The 18,943-nt window shown below is 41.3% G+C and overlaps 3 protein-coding genes across 4 annotated transcripts in view; all 3 read right to left on the bottom strand.

Annotated features, from left to right (window-relative positions):
• Positions 1–18,943, bottom strand: part of LOC131519895 (cationic amino acid transporter 3-like) — a 236,902-nt gene that overhangs the window by 53,718 nt on the left and 164,241 nt on the right. The window lies entirely within an intron of this gene.
• The window catches only part of LOC131519890 (cationic amino acid transporter 3-like), a 63,901-nt gene continuing 52,097 nt past the window's right edge, over positions 7,140–18,943 (bottom strand). Inside the window, exon 2 of one of the 2 annotated variants that reach the window (XM_058743447.1) lies at positions 7,140–10,501. In XM_058743447.1, the coding sequence (XP_058599430.1) occupies positions 8,539–10,317 (1,779 nt within the window). In that variant the 5' untranslated portion in view covers positions 10,318–10,501 and the 3' untranslated portion in view covers positions 7,140–8,538. The remainder of the gene's footprint in view (positions 10,502–18,943) is intronic. The other variant, XM_058743448.1, reaches the window with a different exon arrangement.
• LOC131519905 (cytochrome c-like) lies at positions 17,889–18,501 on the bottom strand. The gene has a single exon (XM_058743477.1). It carries the CDS (start codon positions 18,234–18,236, stop codon positions 17,919–17,921), a length of 318 nt encoding a protein of 105 aa, XP_058599460.1. The 5' UTR covers positions 18,237–18,501; the 3' UTR covers positions 17,889–17,918.

Here is an 18,943-nt window from a genome sequence, read left to right as displayed (position 1 = left end):
AACAAAAGATTAGAGGATATCAAAGGAAATAAATTGCTTCTGATACAGATTACCCAGGAAGGTGTGAACAGAGGTAACATTTAAACTGGACTGTGATAACTGTGTAGGATATCAGTACTCAGATACTGAGAGCATGTTTTTCCAAGGGAAAAACACAGTTACTAGGAAGGATTTCTTGACTTTGGGCATCATTTGATACTGAATTTCTGTTCAACATGAGAGACTGAAAGGCAAAGACCAGTGAAATTCAAAGTAAAACTGCAGAAGCTGGAGGTTATGAATACAGAAGACAGGAGCCAGGACCTGTGTCCCATATCAGGTTCCATTTATCCCCACTTCTCTTGTACCTGGTCTTCTTGAAGGGGTATGGGTTCAAATGGTACAGGGCACCCATTATGTCTCCATCTATATGTCTTTCCTCTCCTGTCTCCCATCTACTAAGTCCTTTCTTAATGAAATGATTTCTTAATCTCATTAATGAGGAGAGAACAAAATACAGACAAGCATAAAGTACACAAATTAAGTCAGGAAATTTGCATACCCAGGGAAAGGGAGAAACCCTTTTTATGTCCATCACTATAGCAAATGTTCCTCATCTTCTGATGCTGTATGTCAATAAATATCTGTATTTCATCCTTCTCCGGAAAAGAGATGTTGTGAAATATCAGATGTAAAGTAAAGTTTGTCATAAAAATCCCTCATAAAAAAGTCTCCCAGGTACTAGCATTGGAAGGTAGGGGAGGGGGTTCCTGTGCTCTGTCTGCTTTTAAACCAAGTGCAGATTATCCTGTCTCTATTTCCAGGACTTTTGCTGCAGGTTTTCTAAAGATGTAAACAGAGACACTCAGCTCCTCTTACCATCCCAGCTTCTGTCAAAGTTCATTGCTTTTTTATGAAAATAGTTCCACAAATGACCAGTTTTTCACAATCTCAACTCTAGATTCCTAAATTAGTATAATATTTAATTCTCCTCTTTCTGAGATGGCTCAAATAGAGTCCCACTTGAAAGCAAAGAAGTAAATAAAATGTCTTCTCTTAGTACCTTCCATGAGGGGTTCTAGGAGAGAGGAGGTGGTTACACGAGTGGTGTGCATGCAAGGGCAGCTGTGAATTAGGCTAGAAAGTAAAAGACAAGAGATGATTGCCTTGCAGCTGCTGTTTCTCTTTCTCCGCAAACCTCTTCTGATTGTAGCATATTTATAGGGGCTCCAAGTAACCCAGAATCTTAGCCATAATCTTCCAAGAAAGAAAACTCATTGATGTTTCCTAAAGAAGTAATGAAAAGTGAATATCAGGGTTTGGTATAAAAAGACCAACCACGGCCAAGAGTGGAAGGCAGCTAGTTCTTTATACCCCATTGAACTCCTTCAGGATTTGTACACACACACACGTACATACCATACCCAAAAAGTCTAACAAATATCCTCATGTGTATAGACCTACTGAGAAAAACATACCCACTACTTGGTGCACATTCCATTCAGATTAAAACACATATGTCCATATAGTAGGCACACACACATGACTTTGGCTGTGGTACTTTATGAATATATTTACCCAGTTGCACTCTTTCCAAGCTCTTGACTGCAGGGTGGTGCACAGTGAAGGTGAATAAGAGAATGTCTGAATATAATCTTACATGTCTCATTGAGTGTGTGTCTGACTACATGCCACAAAAGAAATAGAAATTTTTTTCTAATTATTCACTATTTGTAATTATCCACTGCCTTTAAATTATCTCTATGCCATCAAGTTTCAATGATCATCTATCCTTACTGATCTGTTACTCTATGCAGACTATGTATAGCTCAGGGATTGGCAACAGGAGACTTTGCTCAAACTTGATACAAATCCTAGCTTCACTACTCACTTGGCACAAATTACTTAACCTCTCTGAGCCTTATTTTCAACTTTAGTAAAGTGAGCATAACAATATTCACTCATAGAAATTCTGTATTTAATAGGTGATTATGTACAGTATTTGGAGAAACGTATAGGGCATAGTACTGAACAAATGGTAGCTATTACTATCATCACCATTTTGGGGGCATTGGGGATATAAAGAAGTAATACATAAAAAAGTTTTTCTTTTCCCTTAAGAGGTTTTTAAATCTCATCAATGAGACAAGATAAATACATGGAGAGAGAAGTACATGGAAACCTAAAGCTCTTATTTCAATCCTAACATACAATTTATTCCCCTAAATCCAAGCCCTATTTTAAAATTGTTAGCAGATTTCAGGGGCACCTGGGTGGCTCAGTCGGTTAAGCGTCCAACTTCAGCTCAGGTCACGATCTCACTGTCCATGAGTTTGAGCCCTGCGTCGGGCTCTGTGCTGACTGCTCAGAACCTGGAGCCTGTTTCAGATTCTGTGTCTCCCTCTCTCTCTGACCCTCCCCCGTTCATGCTCTGTCTCTCCCTGTCTCTAAATAAAATGTTAAATTTTTTTTAAATAAAATTGTTAGCAGATTTCAATGCTCTAAAAATATTTTTTTTCCTTCTGCCACTCATCATCTCCATACCTCACCACCTTACATACACCACATATCCACCTCAGCCTTTTATTTTGAGAGCTGACTGAAGATTTCTTGGGATAAAAAAAATTTCAATAGTTCATTTTTTAGACTTCCCTGTTTCTAGGTAGGAGCCCATCTTAGTATTCCAAAGCCAAGTGAGATAGCCATGTCCTCGGCCAAAGATACTGCACCCTCCCATCTCCCTCCATTACCCTCTAATCTCGGAAAATTCTTCCTTATGTTCAATCTCAATCTATTTTCCTTCAATATTGGTCTCTCTATCACTCATTCTGATTGCGAATGTGGTACACAGACCCTCAAAGGCTGAATAAAATTCTCAAATGACCTCTGGTAACATTATTACATTGCTTATCAGTCCAGGGGTCTGGAATTATGTTCTCATATATTTTGTTATTAACTCATTAAAAATCATCAAAAGATCCCTTAAAAAGCATTAATTTGGTTGTTACCAGGGTATGCCACTTACACAATCATCTGGTCTCTCCTTAAACTTTTGAAAGATGAAAGGATCCTAATTTCTATGACAGTAAGTTAAGAACTCCTATTTCAATTCCCCCAACCTCCATAGTCTCTTCAATCACTATCATCGCCTTATCACTCATTTCATTAAGGGACAGTACAAGCTGAGGCTGGGCATGACTGATATGACCTCCACAGACCCTTTCAGGCCATCACATGAAGTAGTGGTGTAACAGAATTGGCAGCAGTGGACCCATGCAGTGCTTGCCGCTGAGTAGCTCCTGAGGTCCAGTCACGCTCCAGCATGGGCACAGCAGAGCTTTTCCCAAAGTGGGCATAGTGCCAAACCCTGGCACAGTGACTGTTGTGGGAGGCCAGGAGACAGGAGGGCAGCCAGGGCCCACATTTCTCCCTCTTCCCCAAATTAAATTTCCCTGGCCTAGGTGTCTCCTCTTGTGCTCCCAATTCCAAAGTTTTCAAACCTTCCTGAGTGCTCCTCTGAGGCCACACACCTATCATCGATTATCTAAGGCCTGTGCTTCTCACACCCCAAAGAGCATACAAATCACTTGGGAGCCTGTTAAAAGCACACATTCTGACTTAGTCGCTCTGGGTTGAGGTCTGAGATTCTGCATTTCTATGAAGCTCCCAGGTGACACCCACGTTGCTGGTCCATGGACCATTCTTTGAAGAGAAAGATCTAGATGACTGTAGAAGGTGCTACAACTGTCTCCCCAAAAGAGCCTGTCTGTCCACACCCTTCTGTCTGTCTGTCCTCCAGATGGTATGATAATCATATCTTAGCCCTTCCTGATTTAGGAATCTTGCTCCATGGCACAATACACAATACAAACCTAACTCATAAATACCCTTCATGTGTGAAAACACACATCCCGCACAATATTCTTATTCTTTCATGACTCTTAAAGGTGCCTGTAGCATAGAATTACTGTCTCTTTTATTTTCCAATTCACCTGACCCTCTTTTATTTGCCAATTTTCTCCATAGGCATCCTCCAACAGAAAGTGTCTCTTGATCGATACCTCTTTCTCAGTTTCTACTCCTACCTTCCCTTCCAAAGTAATGATGTCTCCATCCCTGTCCAGTTTCTAATTCCTTCTATTTTCATCTGTTTTTCTCCCCATTTCTCTCTTCCTAAATAATCTTAGATTCTCTCACAATATTTTTGCACCAGTCTCAAAAAAGCATGTAAATTAAAAAAAATAAAAAAGTAAATTAAAAAACCCAGAAAATTAACAGACAAACAAACAAACAAACAAACAAACAAACAAACAAAAAAGCATGTAAAGGAGTTGGTAAGTATATGGTAATCCTGCCTCTAGCAGGCTTCCCTGGAATCACCTACTCGGTTGAGAAAATGAGAAATTCTAAAGTAAGAAATTAGTTTCTTATTCCTCACTCCCAGGGCAGGCCCCATACATAAATACAATAGATAAAAACTGGCCTTCCTATGCCAACCATAAATCTCTCCTTCAAGAAAGCCTGTTATGCCCACACTGGACCCAGTCTCATTTTCAGGGATCCCCTGGAGGCAGCTAGAGCTAGTTGGGCCTTCTGCCAATTTCACTACTTCTGGCCCCACCCCAGATCCCTTGGGAATAGATGGACTGGGACCAGTGGAGCACGTTTCAGGCATTCTCCTGCCCCAGAGCTGTACTTTCCTTATTGCTCTTTGAATGAACAACACTGTTCTTACTCTTGGGTCTAGAGAAAGGGGAGAAAATATTCCTTGCCCTGTGCAAGATTCCACTGTGACAGAAGAGACAGTATAATCACCAAACTCAGAAATAGCCCCAAAGGCAAAACTACAAGTGCCTGGGAACAGGTCTAGAAGCTGGGTGCAGATCTAGATACATTTCTAGATATAGTTCCAGATGGAGAGAAATGCTGTTTACCAAGGAAGTCTCCCAGAAGATAATTTTATTTATTTATTTATTTATTTATTTATTTATTTATTTATTTATTTTAAATGTTTATTTATTTTTTAGAGAGAGAGAGAGAGACAGAGCATGAGCAGGGGAGGGCATAGAGAGATGGAGACACAGAAACCAAAGGAGGCTCCAGGCTCTGAGCTGTTGGCACAGAGCCTGACATGGGGCTGGAACAAACCCTGAGATCAGGACCTGAGCTGAAGTCATAAGCTTAACCAACTGAGCCACTCAGGCACCCCTCCCAGAAGATAATTTTAAAGAAGTAAGTAGCACAGTGCTAGCCTGAAAGGAAGGAGAATTTTCTGTTCCAAAAAAAGAAAATGTGTAAGGCTCAATTCAATTTAACATGAATTTATTAAATGCTCATTATGTGCCTGGCCCCCATGTAGATGCTCTGGGGGAATGAACAAGATATACTCCTTACATATAGTCTATAATCAGGAAACAGAATGAAAAAATATACAAATAACTGTAGTATTTTTTTTTAATTTCAGCTTTATTGAGGTACACTTGCCATATAAAATTGAAAGATATTTAAAGTATACATTGTGGTGATTTGATATACATATATATTGTTAAATGATTCACTGATTTCCCCACTGTGAAAGGATTAACCATGATATTTTAATCTAAATCTTTCATTTAAAGAAGGCAAGTGATAGGGTGCCTGGGTGGTTCAATCGGTTAAGCATCCGAATTTGACTCAGGTCATAATCTTGTGGTTTGTGAGTTCAAGCCCCAAGTTGGGCACAGAGCCTGGAGCCTGCTTTGGATTCTTTGTCTCCCTGTCTCTCTGCCCCTTTCCCTGCTCATGCTCTGTGTCTTTCTCTCTCCCAAAAATAAACATGAAAGAAGAAAGAAAGAAAGAAAGAAAGAAAGAAAGAAAGAAAGAAAGAAAGAAAGAAAGAAGAAAGAAAGAAAGAAAGAAAGAAAGAAAGAAAGAAAGAAAGAAAGAAAGAAAGAAAGAAAGAAAGAAAGAAAGAAAGAAGAAAGAAAGAAAGAAAGAAGAAAGCAAGCAGGCAAGTGTTACAAGGGCCCTTTCATTTCCCTCCTTTAATTTTTACCTGTGGAGGGCCTTCAATTGGAGCTTTGGCTTTTAAAGTGGGGTCCCTGGACCAGCAGCCTCAGCCTTACCTGGGAACTTGATTGAAGGACAAGCTCTGGACCCCACCCAGAGTTACTGAATTCCAAATGATGGGGGCAGGGTTCAGCAATCTGTGTTTCCACAAGTCCTCCAAGGGAGGTGGCACCCAATAAAGTTTGAGCACCACTGAGCAGAGTACTAATCCAGTACTAATCCAGTCCTTCCTACACCCACTCTTTACTGTGACTTTAATTAGTGAGTCAAAGAGACATGCTCGCTTCAAGGGCTTCCACGTTTTTGGAGGACTCCTTTTTTTATCCAGAACCAATCTGCTCACAGGACACATGTATTCCAACTTGCTCATACAGGAGAAAATTTAAGAAAAATCAGGCTCTCTCCTGTGATGGGAGGCAGGGGGTGCTCAGCACAACTTGTGATGAGGAATAAGTCTAATTTAGTGATGTGCGATTGGCAAGTCAATTAGGCTGCAGATTTAAAGCTGATGGTTTGATCATCTGTCTCTGTCTTGATTATCAATTGGTTCCAAACATAGGAGAGGGAAATGGGGTGTTATTTATTGGACATTTGTAGCTTCAACAATGGGCTGTAGTGAAAAGTGGGCAGGATGTAGGTTCAGATTGCATTCAGTAGACAGACCTGGCTGAGAGAATAACAGGACAGAATAACCAGAGGAAATCCTAGATTTTTTTAAGTAAAAAAAAATTGACCTCTCATATTACAGATAAATAAGCAGAGTATTGAGGGCACTGAGCAGCTTGTTCAAGGTCACATGCTAGGCTAGTGGTAGAAACAAGACCAGAACCCAGGATACTTGGGTCTCAGCTCTGCACTTTCTGAGCAGGTGGACCAAAGCAGACAATAGTACAGAAATTTAAAGTCCAAGAATACAGATACTGTCAAGTAGATGAACCAACACCATGGATTTTCAGCATATGTAGTGGGTTCACAGCCAAAATCCTTTCTTCTCAGAGGAAAGCTCTGGCTCCAATCCACCTGTGTGTGTTCTGTTGCCCCCCCCCCCCCCCTTCACAGCAAGGCTCAAGCTAACAGCCTGTTCAGTGTGTTCTGAATACTGCTTCATTTTTCTGGGCTTTTCCTAGTGTTGTTCTCTGTGTCTACAATCTCTCCCTGCTGCCATGTAGCAAAATCCTATCTTTTCTTGGAGAGAGCCAATTTAAATGCCATTCCTCTACAAAGTCTTCTGATTTCACCAAACCTCACCACTGTGCCAGCCACAAAAGATCAATCTCCACTCTGAATTCCCAAGGCACTTTATTTGTATATTACTTATGATACCACACTCTTTTGTGTTACAGCTATGCTTTCCCTCCTGTACTAGAATATAAGCTCCTTAAGGGCACAGTTCAGATTTCATCTTTTTATTTCATCTTTTTCTCTTTCTTATTGAAGAATAGTTAAGATACGGTGTCATTATATTACTCTAGGTGTACTATATAATGATCCAACACTTCCACACATTTCTCAGGAGCATCAAGATAAGCGCACTCTTAATTCCCTTTATATATTTCACCCATTTTCCTACCCACCTCCACTTTGGCAACCACCAGTTTGTTCATTGTGTTTAAGAGTCTTGGATTTTTTTTTATTTGCTTGTCTCTCTTTTTTGTCTGTTTTTTTGTTTTATATCTTAAATTCCATATAAAAGTTAAATCATATAGCATTTGTCTTTCTCAGACTAACATTTCACTTACACTTGTATACTGTATGTCCATTCATGTTGTTACAAATGGCAAGATTTCATGTTTTTTTTATGGCTAAGTAGTATCCCGTTGTTTGTATTTGTACATATACATACATGCACACACACACACAGGCCAATTTTAAAATGGGCAGAAGAATTAAATAGACATTTTTGGAAAGAAGACAAACAGATGGCCAACAGACATATGAAAATATGCTCAGCATCACTAATCATCAGGGAAATGTAAATTAAAACTACAATGAAATATCACTTTATACCTGTCAGAATGGCTAAAATCAAAACACAAATAAAAAGTGTTGGAGAGGAAGTGGAGAAAAAGGAACACTTGTACACTGTTATTGGGAACGTAAATTGGTGCAGCCACTGTGGAAAAGAGTATTGAAGTTCCCCAAAAAAGTAAAATAGAACTACCATAAATACACTATTTCAACAACTGGATATTTATCCAAGGAAAACAAAAACACCTTTTCTAGTTTATTTTAATAAAATTTTTTAAAGCCGGTAAGCAATTATGGATGCAACTGATAATGAAACAAGTAAAAACAAAGAGGGGGGAGGAAATGTAAAGACATATTCTTTGCTCCACAATAAATACACAACTCTATTCATGTTCCCCCAAACAACATGCCATGGGAGGCCTAGCTTTCCATGTGCCCAAAAGTATTCACCATTATTGTGCAGGGGACCGGACTGCATTCAAGTGTGATGATGTCAAAACAAATATGTACTGCATTCCTGAGTTCAAGTTCTACAGTGTAGCACTAACTTAAGTGGGATTCAGCAACCAGGCTGTATTGGATCCCATAGCTAAAGTAGAGAGCAAACCCAATCAGCATCCAGAAACCAATTGGGGCCCAGGTGCCAGCTGTCATCTGCATCATAAGGTAAACATTCACAAAGACACTCAGTAGTGGGAGGAGAGGCAGAGCAGGGACCTTAAAGGGAAGGGGACTGGAGCTCTGCGGCTGTCTCCAGATGACCCCAGTGATCCCAGTGATGAGCACCAGGAGCAGCACAACCAATGAAATCCACACTGCATCTCCAGAAAGCAGAATTGGCCACTGGGCCAGCACCAAGCAAAGAAGAATTAGCAGCAGAGCAAGCAGTGAGGAGCAAACATAGACAACCCGGCCAGAGAGTGGAGTGGGGGTGGAGCTGCCTGGAAAAAGTAGTCCCTGTAGAGTCAGCTTCTCTTCTGCAGGTCCACTCTCATCCTGCACGTCTGCTTCATTTCCCCCTTTCTTCACCTCAGGCTGATACCTGAGGATGAGAACACAAAAGGCCACCAGGGAGTAAGCTAGCCGTGTCCCAATTGACATGAAGTCCAGAAGATCAGTGAGTCCAAAGAAGAATGCCATGATTGCTGCGATAATGCCAAAGATCACAGTGGCCATTATGGGGATGTATGTGCCAGTTTGGATCCTGGCAAGGACAGAGAACAGGAGGCCATCCTTTGCCATCATGTATATCAGCTGACGTATGGGGAACATATAGCCCAAGAGGCTGGCAGAAAGACTACAGAAAAATCCAAAAGCTACAACATAGTAGGCAGGGGCCCAGCCAATATGGTGAAATACATCAGGCAAGGGGGTCCCAGGTTGAAGCTGGTAGTAAGGAACCATAAGTGTAAGTGCTGAAGAGACACCAAAATACATCAAAGTGCTGATGAACAGTGAAATCACAATGCCCATAGGGATGGAACGCTGGGGGTTCTGGGCTTCTTCAACTCTGGTAACAATGTTGTCAAAACCTATAAATGCATACAGACAGGTAGCTGCTCCATGGAGAATCCCATTGAGGCCAAAAGGCACAAATCCTCCAGTTCCCAGAGGCCCCAAGCTTGAGGTGTCATTGAGTCCAGCCTTTACGTAGTCCTCTTCTGTGAGCTTCCAGTTGTGCAGGTCCCCCTTAATGAAACCAGAGATGATGACAAAACTGAGAACTAAAAGGCTCACCAATGTGACTACTTTGGTAAACAGTCCTGACTCTCTAGCCCTCAGAGTCAGCAATCCGATAAGCAACAACACAAGGGCCACAACACAGAAGCCTAGAATTTCTGCAAGGACCTGGGGAACATGCAGTAAGATGTTTTCATGCAGGGTCTGAGAGATCTGGTTCCCAAACAGGTTGTCAAAAGCTAAGCTCCAGGCAAAGACCACAATGGCTGTACCAGCAACATAGGAAAAGATGAGGTTCCAGCCAGTGATGAAAGCCCAGAGTTCACCTATAGTGACATAGCTGTAGAGATATGCAGAGCCAGAATGGGGAACACGGGCACCAAACTCTGCATAGCACAGCCCCGTCAGCACAGAAGTTAGGCCGGCCACCAAAAAGCAGATCACAATGGATGGTCCGGCTTTATCTCTAGCCACTTCACCAGCTATGACATATATAACTGCACCCACTGTAGAGCACACACCCAGGGCCACTAAATCCAGAGTGTTCAGTCTTCTGCATGGGACATCCTCAGTCACCAAATGTTCCAGCTGACGTCTGCGTAGCAGCTTTTGACCAAATCTGAAAAGTGCCTGACTCAGCATTGTAGCTGGAGTTGAAGATTCTAGGATCAGAGAGCTGCAGGAAGTGTGGAGAGCCGAGAGTCTGGAGCTGGGTTCACTGAGTCTCAGTTAAGCCAAGTTGGGTTGTCACTGCTGAGTTCTATTGCTCAGGCTTGAAAGCTGATGCTTCGTATTTCATCTTATATGTGTTATTCTTCCATAATGCCTAAGTAAACAATAAGTATTTACTGAACAATGGTGTTCAACCAACGCTTAGAAGTCTCAGGTTACCTGTTGTAGCCCAATATCACAGAAACTGACACTAAAGGACATCACAGAAAAACCAACCTTGCTTTCCCCCAGAAAAGTGCCAAGTACTTCCCAACATTCTGCTTTTTAATGAACTACATGACATATTTAAATTTGGGTACATATCATGTAGCTTCATGTACTAATTAAGCTATAAGACACAAGACGGCATGAATTTATTGTGCAACAATTCACATGTGGGATGTTTGGGCCATGCTTGAGCATGAATTATGGCACATTAATTCATTGACTAGAGGGCCTGATTGCAATTACATAACTATATTTTCAAATATCACCTGAGTTTAAATTACAAATATTGGCCCCCCAGTATTTTTTTTGATGGTTTCATTTTTGAGACAAAAAAAAGCACCAAATGCAAAGGGACAGAGAGAGAGAGGGAGACAGGAACTTAGTAGGCTCTGTGCTGACAGCAGAGAGCCTGATGCGGGACTTGAACTCACAAGCCATGAGATTATAACCTGAGCTGAAGTCTGATGCTTAGCCTACTGAGCCACCCAGGTGCCCCATTGGTCTCCCAGTCTTAAAATCTTTAGCCCAAAAATCAGCTAGCCAAAGTCAGATGTCACTTTGTCCCCCTTCCTCCTCACTCTGCATCTTCCATTTAACTGCAGTGATGACAAAGGGTATATAGTCCAAACCCTTCCCTTTACCCACCTAGGCCCACAGGGTGTTGTGAGAAGAGAGGAAGAGGGAGAAAGGGGCAAGACCTTCATAACTACTTCCAAAAAGGAGAGGAGCAGGCTGTTTAGTAAGGAAACATTGGAGAGATAGGTGCAGTAGCCAACCAACAATCCATTTCTAAGAAGGGAGAAGAGATATAAAGGTGCTTTCATGAAGCAACCAGGAAAAATGTAGTACAATTTTTATATCCATAGTTATGAGAGTATGATGGGTAGGAAGGAAAGAAGTGAGTCACTTAGCTCAGAAGCTCACAACCTAAACAATTTCTTCTGTCTCTTCCCTCTTTGGATTCCAGTAAAGAAGATGAGCTCATTTCTTCAGGAACTCTGCTCACTGGACACACTTGCTCTATAAACATCCTGCACCATCTGTGATGTCAGCTGCCAGCAGCCTGGAGAATCTGCCCTGCTCTGTGAGCTTATATTAAATCATTCACTTGTAACTCCTATTAATTTTTCATAAGTAGTTATTTTTAACTCATTCAACCAGGCTTTCAATATGCCAAATATGTTTTCTTAATGAAGGAATTTGCATGAGGTTCCCTCTCCTCCCCTGCTGCTATTCAAATAGGTCCCTCCCCAATGGGAAGCAAGGCTTTGAATGAAAAATTCATAGCAAAACCCTGGAAATGAATGGTGGAGAACAGAGAAAGCAAAGTCATGCAGCCCCCACTCTCCTCCCTACTCAGACTTGGTTTGAGAGAATTTTAGGAAATGTTGTCAAAGGTTTCTAAAGATAGAAAAATCAAGTCAAAATTGAAAAGTCTTCTCTACAGATTATCAAAAGGAACTCTTAGGTTATGGATCAGACCTTCCGTGTACAAATCCATCTACACTCCTTATTTGCCACCACCAGTTCCAATTTTATGATTTACTAACAAGTACATGAGATAGATAAGGGGGGTGGTCACTTCTTATTTCATGGAACTTTTCTACACTGTGAATGTGATTGACATGTCCCCCACCCACCCCCAGGCTTGAAACCCTTCGGTGATTCCCACTGATCTTCCTTCCTAGTCCTTCCTTCCTTCATCATCTGACCTGTGATTATTCCTTCAACTTCATCCCATGCCCAGTTCCTGCTCTAGTGGTGATTTCTGCACTCACCATGTTCCTTTGTCTCTAATGCCCTCTTGGCCCCTTCACATACTAACCTCCACTTCTTTTTCAGCTCCCAGCTCAGAAGTTATTTCCCCAGGAAGCCTCCCCTAACTCTTATGCTACCCTCCATATGTGCTCTCATAGCACCCGGGCTTCCCCCATGTGCCATTGATCCTAATGAATCAAAATTCCAGGTCAGCTTCCTGTCTCCTCAATTAGACTGTGAGTTGGGTGCTCAATAAATATTTGTTGAACAAATACACAAACTGAGAAAAGAAACCTGAAAGAGCACATAATCCAGAATTCCTATCTACTTGACTTTGAGATACATACTTTGTAGCCAAGCAACCTTTATAAACCTGGTTCAGGTAAAAATATAAATGGTATTACTTTCCTTGTAGAATGCAAGCAAAATGAAAAGTATGAGAGGAAAACCAACTGTGATAAAACCTTGACTGTACATCATTCATGGCAGGTATAAGGCACATGCGATGATAAAGAATTGTTTGCCTTTGAGGACAGTTGTTTAAAAAAGATCAGGTTGCCTTGAGTTCTACACAGCCAACCACCAACACTCAATTAGAGAATTCTTACTTTTTGGAAGGCATCACACCCAGGCCCTATAATCTAGGTGGGATATCCTAAGGCAGACGTTCTCACTTCAGGGAACAGAGGGAGGCATAATGAAGATACTTGCGCACATTTTCAAACATCCTCTCCCTCTGGAGATTCTTGTCCAACTAGCCCCATACTTCCCATGACTGCTCTAAACTACCCAACTGATAAGAAATTGTCCTCAATTTCAAAGGGAAGAGATTCTAAGAGCTTTCTTTTCACAATAAGCAAGCACAGTTTGGTAGTTAGGAGTAAAGGCTCTGCAGGTAGATGGTTCAAGTTCAAATCACAACTCTACCACATACTGGGTGACTGGACAAATTTGTTCAGCCCTCAGAACTTTAGTTTCCACAAGTCAAAAGGGAACAAAAGTAATAATTCATAGGGTTGTTGTGTGGAGTAAGTGAAACAATACCTGTAAAGTAGTACTTAGCTCAGTTTCTAACAAACAATATATACTTAATATACTCTACCTGTTTAATATTAAAATCTGACCCAAGTGCCCAAACTTTAAAATCAATTAGTCTTTATAAATGTCTAACCTTGAAATCATCCACTAAAACTCAAGTCTGTTAGCTGGTCCTCCTGAGACAATGAAAACAGTTTTATTCCATATACTTTGCCTTGAAACTTAATTAGACACCGGCATAGATGTTAGTGCTAAGCACATGGGGGTCCTAGGCTTACTGAATTAGACCAGGCATCAAAAGATGCAAAGTTCAAATACAATGATAATAATAAGTATTATTACATAATTAGAATAATTGTGATATAGAATATTATAACATATATTATGATAATTATAATATATTTATATAATATAATTATTATAATTAATATTATAACAATATCTTTGTCTACAGATGCTTCATATTATTTCTGGAAGAGGCAGTGCTGGGTGCTATAGTGGCAAGAACAAGGAACATTATGTCAGAAATTTTGGATTTCAGCCCTGGCTCTTCTGCTTGTCTATATAAACCAGGGTGATTTGTCTAATCTCTTTAAGCTTCAGTTCCAGGAACTTTACTTGACCTCCCTTACTGGATCAACATGGGAATCTGATGAGAAAATACAAACTATCATTCACTGTTGGTGGGAGTGTAACTGGGCCCACCATCCTGAAGTACAACCTGAAGTACAACCTTGGAATTAAGAATGCACACATCCTCCCACCCCACAATCCCTCTCTGAGGTAGTCACTTAAAGGAAACTCCCAAGTTCATAAGGAGACCCATATGAGCACATTCATCACAGGACTATTTGTGGTAGCTAGAAGTTGGAAGCTATGCAAGAGTCTGTTACTAGAGGAATATATAAGTAAAATGTGTCCTATATGCATAATAAAATATTATACAGCAGGTCAGAGAAATAAGTAAATTTACAGACAACAACTTGGGTAGATCTCAGAAACAATGTTAGGTAGGAAAAGTAAAAGGGGGATGAGGTGTAAGGCACAATGCCATTTATGTACATTAAAAAAAACAGCCATGGGTTTCCTGGGTGTCTCAGTAGGTTAAGTATATGACTCCTGATTTTGGTTCCGGTCATGATCTCACAATTCTTGGGTTTGAACCCCAAGTCAGGCTCCGCACTGACAACGTGGAGCCTGCTTGGGATTCTCTATTTCCCTCTCTCTCTCTGCCCCTCTTGCACTTGCTCTGTATCTATGTCAAAAATAAATAAACTTTAAAATGAAACAAAACAAACAAACAAAAACAGCCCAAAAAATATTGTATGTTGATCAAGGATACACATATATCTGTTAAAAATGTCACATAATTCTTGTGCTCAAAACTTTCCACTGTTTCCCTTTTTATTCAGAGTAGAAGCCAATATCTGCATTTATAATGGCCTACAAAATCCTCCAGTATTTGTCACTGACCCAGCTACCTCTCAGTATTCTGTTTCTCTCTTCTCCCACTCATTTTTTCTCTAGCCACTAGCCTCCTAATATACCAGGCAGGCCCTAACTCAGACCCTTGGTACTTGATGTCCCCTATAACTGTACCACTTCTAACCTAGATATTTGGATAGTTGCTCCCTTAACTGCATTTTGTGAAAAAGTACATTTGTAGCACAGCCTTCATTAGTCACTCCACTCCTAGCCACCCACAACATACCTTATTCACCACGCTTTTTTCCCATAGCACTTAATATTTAAGGTACTATATGTTTTACTTATTCATTTGTTCATGATTTGTTTCACTCCAAAAGAAAGTAAGTTCTATTAAAGCAGGACTTTTTCTTTTCTCCTGGCTGTATTCCCTGTACCTACAGCTGTGTCTGACATATAGTTGGCACTGTGTAGTTGTTGAGTGGATGAATGCTTCTAAATACACATATAGACCATGGATTGAAAGAGTATTTGCTAAATACACTAAAGCAAGTGCCTCCAGTGAGGAGGAGAAATAAGAATAGAGATAAGAATGAAAGGGGAAAAAAATGCATTTATATAGGACCTAACAGGAAGTGATGGTGCTAACAGTCCACGACTGAGGGAGGGTGGACTCCACTCTGTACTTCAGGTTCAACAAAGGAATTGCATGAGGTGATGTTGTGAGAGGACCTAGTTCATTGCCTAATAAATGGCAGGAACTCAGTAGATTTAAATTGAAGGAACTGGAATCATGTAATTGCCAGGACTTGGAGAACACAGAGAAGAAATACCTGCTAGAAAGAGGGTGGAGAACAAGGAACGATGGGACACCCTTCCTACCAGTTACCTCTGAACCCATTTCCTTTTCCCCAATTCCTCTTTCTCCTCCAGCTCCTTTAACTGTTTCTGGATGCTTGTACCACATTTCTCCATCTGGGGAGCTGTCTCCAGCCACCTACCTCCCAACAAAGACACAACAGTGATTCTTAACATTTGTTGAATCTCACACCTTTCTGAGGTTGACCACCTCAAAAAAAGGTTCTGCACTCTCCTGAAGTCTATCCATGGACCATGAGCCAGAATCCCAGAGGAGGACCATCTGAACGGCAGGGTGAGAGAGGGGTAAGGCTTTTGATCATTTGTTTCCCTCAACTGTGTTGTGCAGGGTGGTCTTTGTGCTCTTCCCACTTTTACTGAAGATGAGGGAAAGAGGGTTACAATAAAGTATGTAAATACCAGAGAAGCATCCCAAAGAACAAAACATCTGGGAACTAAATAATAATATTTTATGATTCCAACAGAAGCAGACAGAACAAGAGATGAACAAGCAAACTTATAGACGGGAAAGCAAATCCATGACTGGGAATCCTGAGAAAGCCTACCACAAATTCAGTTTATAACAACAGAGAAACATCAGCCTCAAATACCATGATCAGAAATGCTCTTTCTCCGTGCAATAACCTGTAATTATTCCAATTAGCTTATATTCAGTCCAGACTCTCTGACCCAGCTGTCAGAGCCCCACATTAATTCTCCCCCTACCCTCAGGTCCATCACCTCCTTCCTAACTCAGCTCCTCACATCCTTGTTTACTGTTCCTGGAATGAGTCTTTGGCCTAGGTAAGTTACCTGCCTTGCCAGGAATGCCCTCCTCAGTCCTGTCTAGTTATGACAGGACTATCCCTTCTCAACCTCATCTTACATTTCCCCCATTCCATGTCTAAAAAGACTTTCCTAAACTGATTCCCGTCTCCAACTATCCTCCCCTTCCTGCCAGCACTTACAGCCCAACCTGATGCTCAGTTGAAACTAACTTTCCTTTTCTGCATGTTAGTGTCCTGGGTGTGTTTTTTAAATTCCTTTATTGCCTAAAAGTTTTCAGAGGGCAGGACCAGGATCCATATACCTCCTCTTCTGAATTCCACACTTCCAGCCCCAATATTCACTACACAGGACTAGGATTTGCTCATAATTTTAGGAAACAACCATACAAGGCACTTAGGACAGAAAAAAAATGAGTATATAGATGTATTCATTGACTAGCATATCTTGAGATTCCTATAAGTAGGATTTTTTTTGAGAGAGAGAGAGAGAAAGAGAGATTGAAAAGGGCAAACCCAGGTGGAAACAGGAGATTATAATATACACTATCATAAACATTAAAAAATTTTAAAAAGGGGCACCTGGATGCCTCAGTCCGTTAAACGTCTGACTTCAACTCAGGTCATGGTCTCACAGTTTGTTCGTTTTGAGTCTCACATTGGGCTCTGTGCTCACAGCTCAGAGCCTGAAGCCTGCTTCAGAATCTGTGTCTCCTCTCTCTGCCCCTCCTCTGCTTGCATTCTCTCTCTCTCTGTCTCTGTCTCTCTCTTTCTCTCTCTCTCTCTCAAAAATAAATAAACATTAAAAAATTTAAAAAGAATATGCACCATCATTTATTTCAAGAACAATTCCTAATGAGGGCCCTGGGTCTGTGAATCTCCATTTAATTAGGAAACTGTCTCTCCCAAAGGTGGTGCTTCCTTAGGGGAGGTGCTTAAAGAATTGCAGAGAGGGACCAGAGGACATGAAGCCAGGTTGTATGAAATAATACCCCAGGCTTCCCCTTTCCTCCCTCTCCTCCCTGGGTTTCTCTCAGTATCTAAGCAACTTCCAAACACCAAAACAAAAGTTCAATCCCATGTCCCCAAGAAAAACCACTGTCAAATCCAATATCCACCCACTAAATTAAGGCCTTCTTGCTTTCCCAGCCAACCCTATCCACCCTTCTTTGTCCTGGAGGTCATTGTGTACACTCCTCTAAGAAGGGCACTGCCCTCACTCTGCACCTTTCCCTTTCAAAACATTTTTCCAAAACAGTAAGTTCCACTGGTTCCCGTGGTTGGATGTTAACACTCCTGCCAATCAGGGAGTTGGCCTTGTGGCTTCTGAATAGCTTCAAAGAGATTTGGATACCAGCTGCTTCACTAGAAGTTTGATAAAGACAAAAAAAAGTCCTGAGACATTTTTTGTTTTGTAATAAATAAGGCAGTGGACAACTATTACTCCTTAGTAGCTTTTTTGAGATAAGCTATCAAGTCTGCTCTTTCCCCTGCCTTCTTAATGCCAGTTAAGATCATTTTTGTTCCAGGGATGTACTTCTTGGGATTTTCCAAATACTCCATCAGTGTCTCCTCTCCCCAGGTGATGCCTTTGTTCTTGTTGGCATCCATGTAAGAAAATCCAGGGGCTTGACCTGTCTTTCGCCCAAATAAACCATGGAGATTTGGCCCAGTGTTGTGCTTCACTCCCGTTTCCACAGTTTGGCACTGGGCACACTTCTGAACAAAAATCTTCTTGCCTTTCTCAACATCACCCATTTTTAAATCGGGTTCTGGCTGGCCGAAGTCCGGGGTCTTCACTTCCAGGCCTGCTGTACCCGCGTGGGCCCCACTTGCAGCACCTGGGCACTAACCTCGGCCCCACCCATATACCCACCAAGGCAATTGTGTGCCCCTATGGCTGAGGTTCCCCTGCCACTGCTTCAGCCTCCCTTCCCGGCTTTGCGCTCACTGCTCTTTGTGCGCAAAGCGAAGGTGCCTGCTCACAAGCCGAAGGTCTAACTCTCTCCAGTAAGTGTGGTTTTAAATTCTAGTTCAGACATCTTACTTATATCTGTTGATTAAATCCTGGCCATCAATACAGAGAAAGACAGATACCATATGGTTTCACTCTTATGTGGATCCTGAGAAACGTAACAGAAACCCATGGGGGAGGGGAAGGAAAAAAAAAAAAAAAGAGGTTAGAGTGGGAGAGAGCCAAAGCATAAGAGACTGTTAAAAACTGAGAACAAACTGAGGGTTGATGGGGGGTGGGAGGGAGGGCAGGGTGGGTGATGGGTATTGAGGAGGGCACCTTTTGGGATGAGCACTGGGTGTTGTATGGAAACCAATTTGGCAGTAAATTTCATATATTAAAAAATTAAAAAAAAAATCCTGGCCATCATTTCTTCCTATTCTTTGTTTTGGCATGAATTCCTCCATCTTCTCATTGTGAAGGAAGAAAAAGATTAATAAAAATTAAAAAA

This window comes from Neofelis nebulosa, chromosome 8 (assembly GCF_028018385.1).
Source record: "Neofelis nebulosa isolate mNeoNeb1 chromosome 8, mNeoNeb1.pri, whole genome shotgun sequence".
Lineage (NCBI taxonomy): Eukaryota > Metazoa > Chordata > Mammalia > Carnivora > Felidae > Neofelis > Neofelis nebulosa.
Note: the sequence above shows the minus strand (reverse complement) of the source record. Positions and strands in the feature narration are given on the sequence as shown.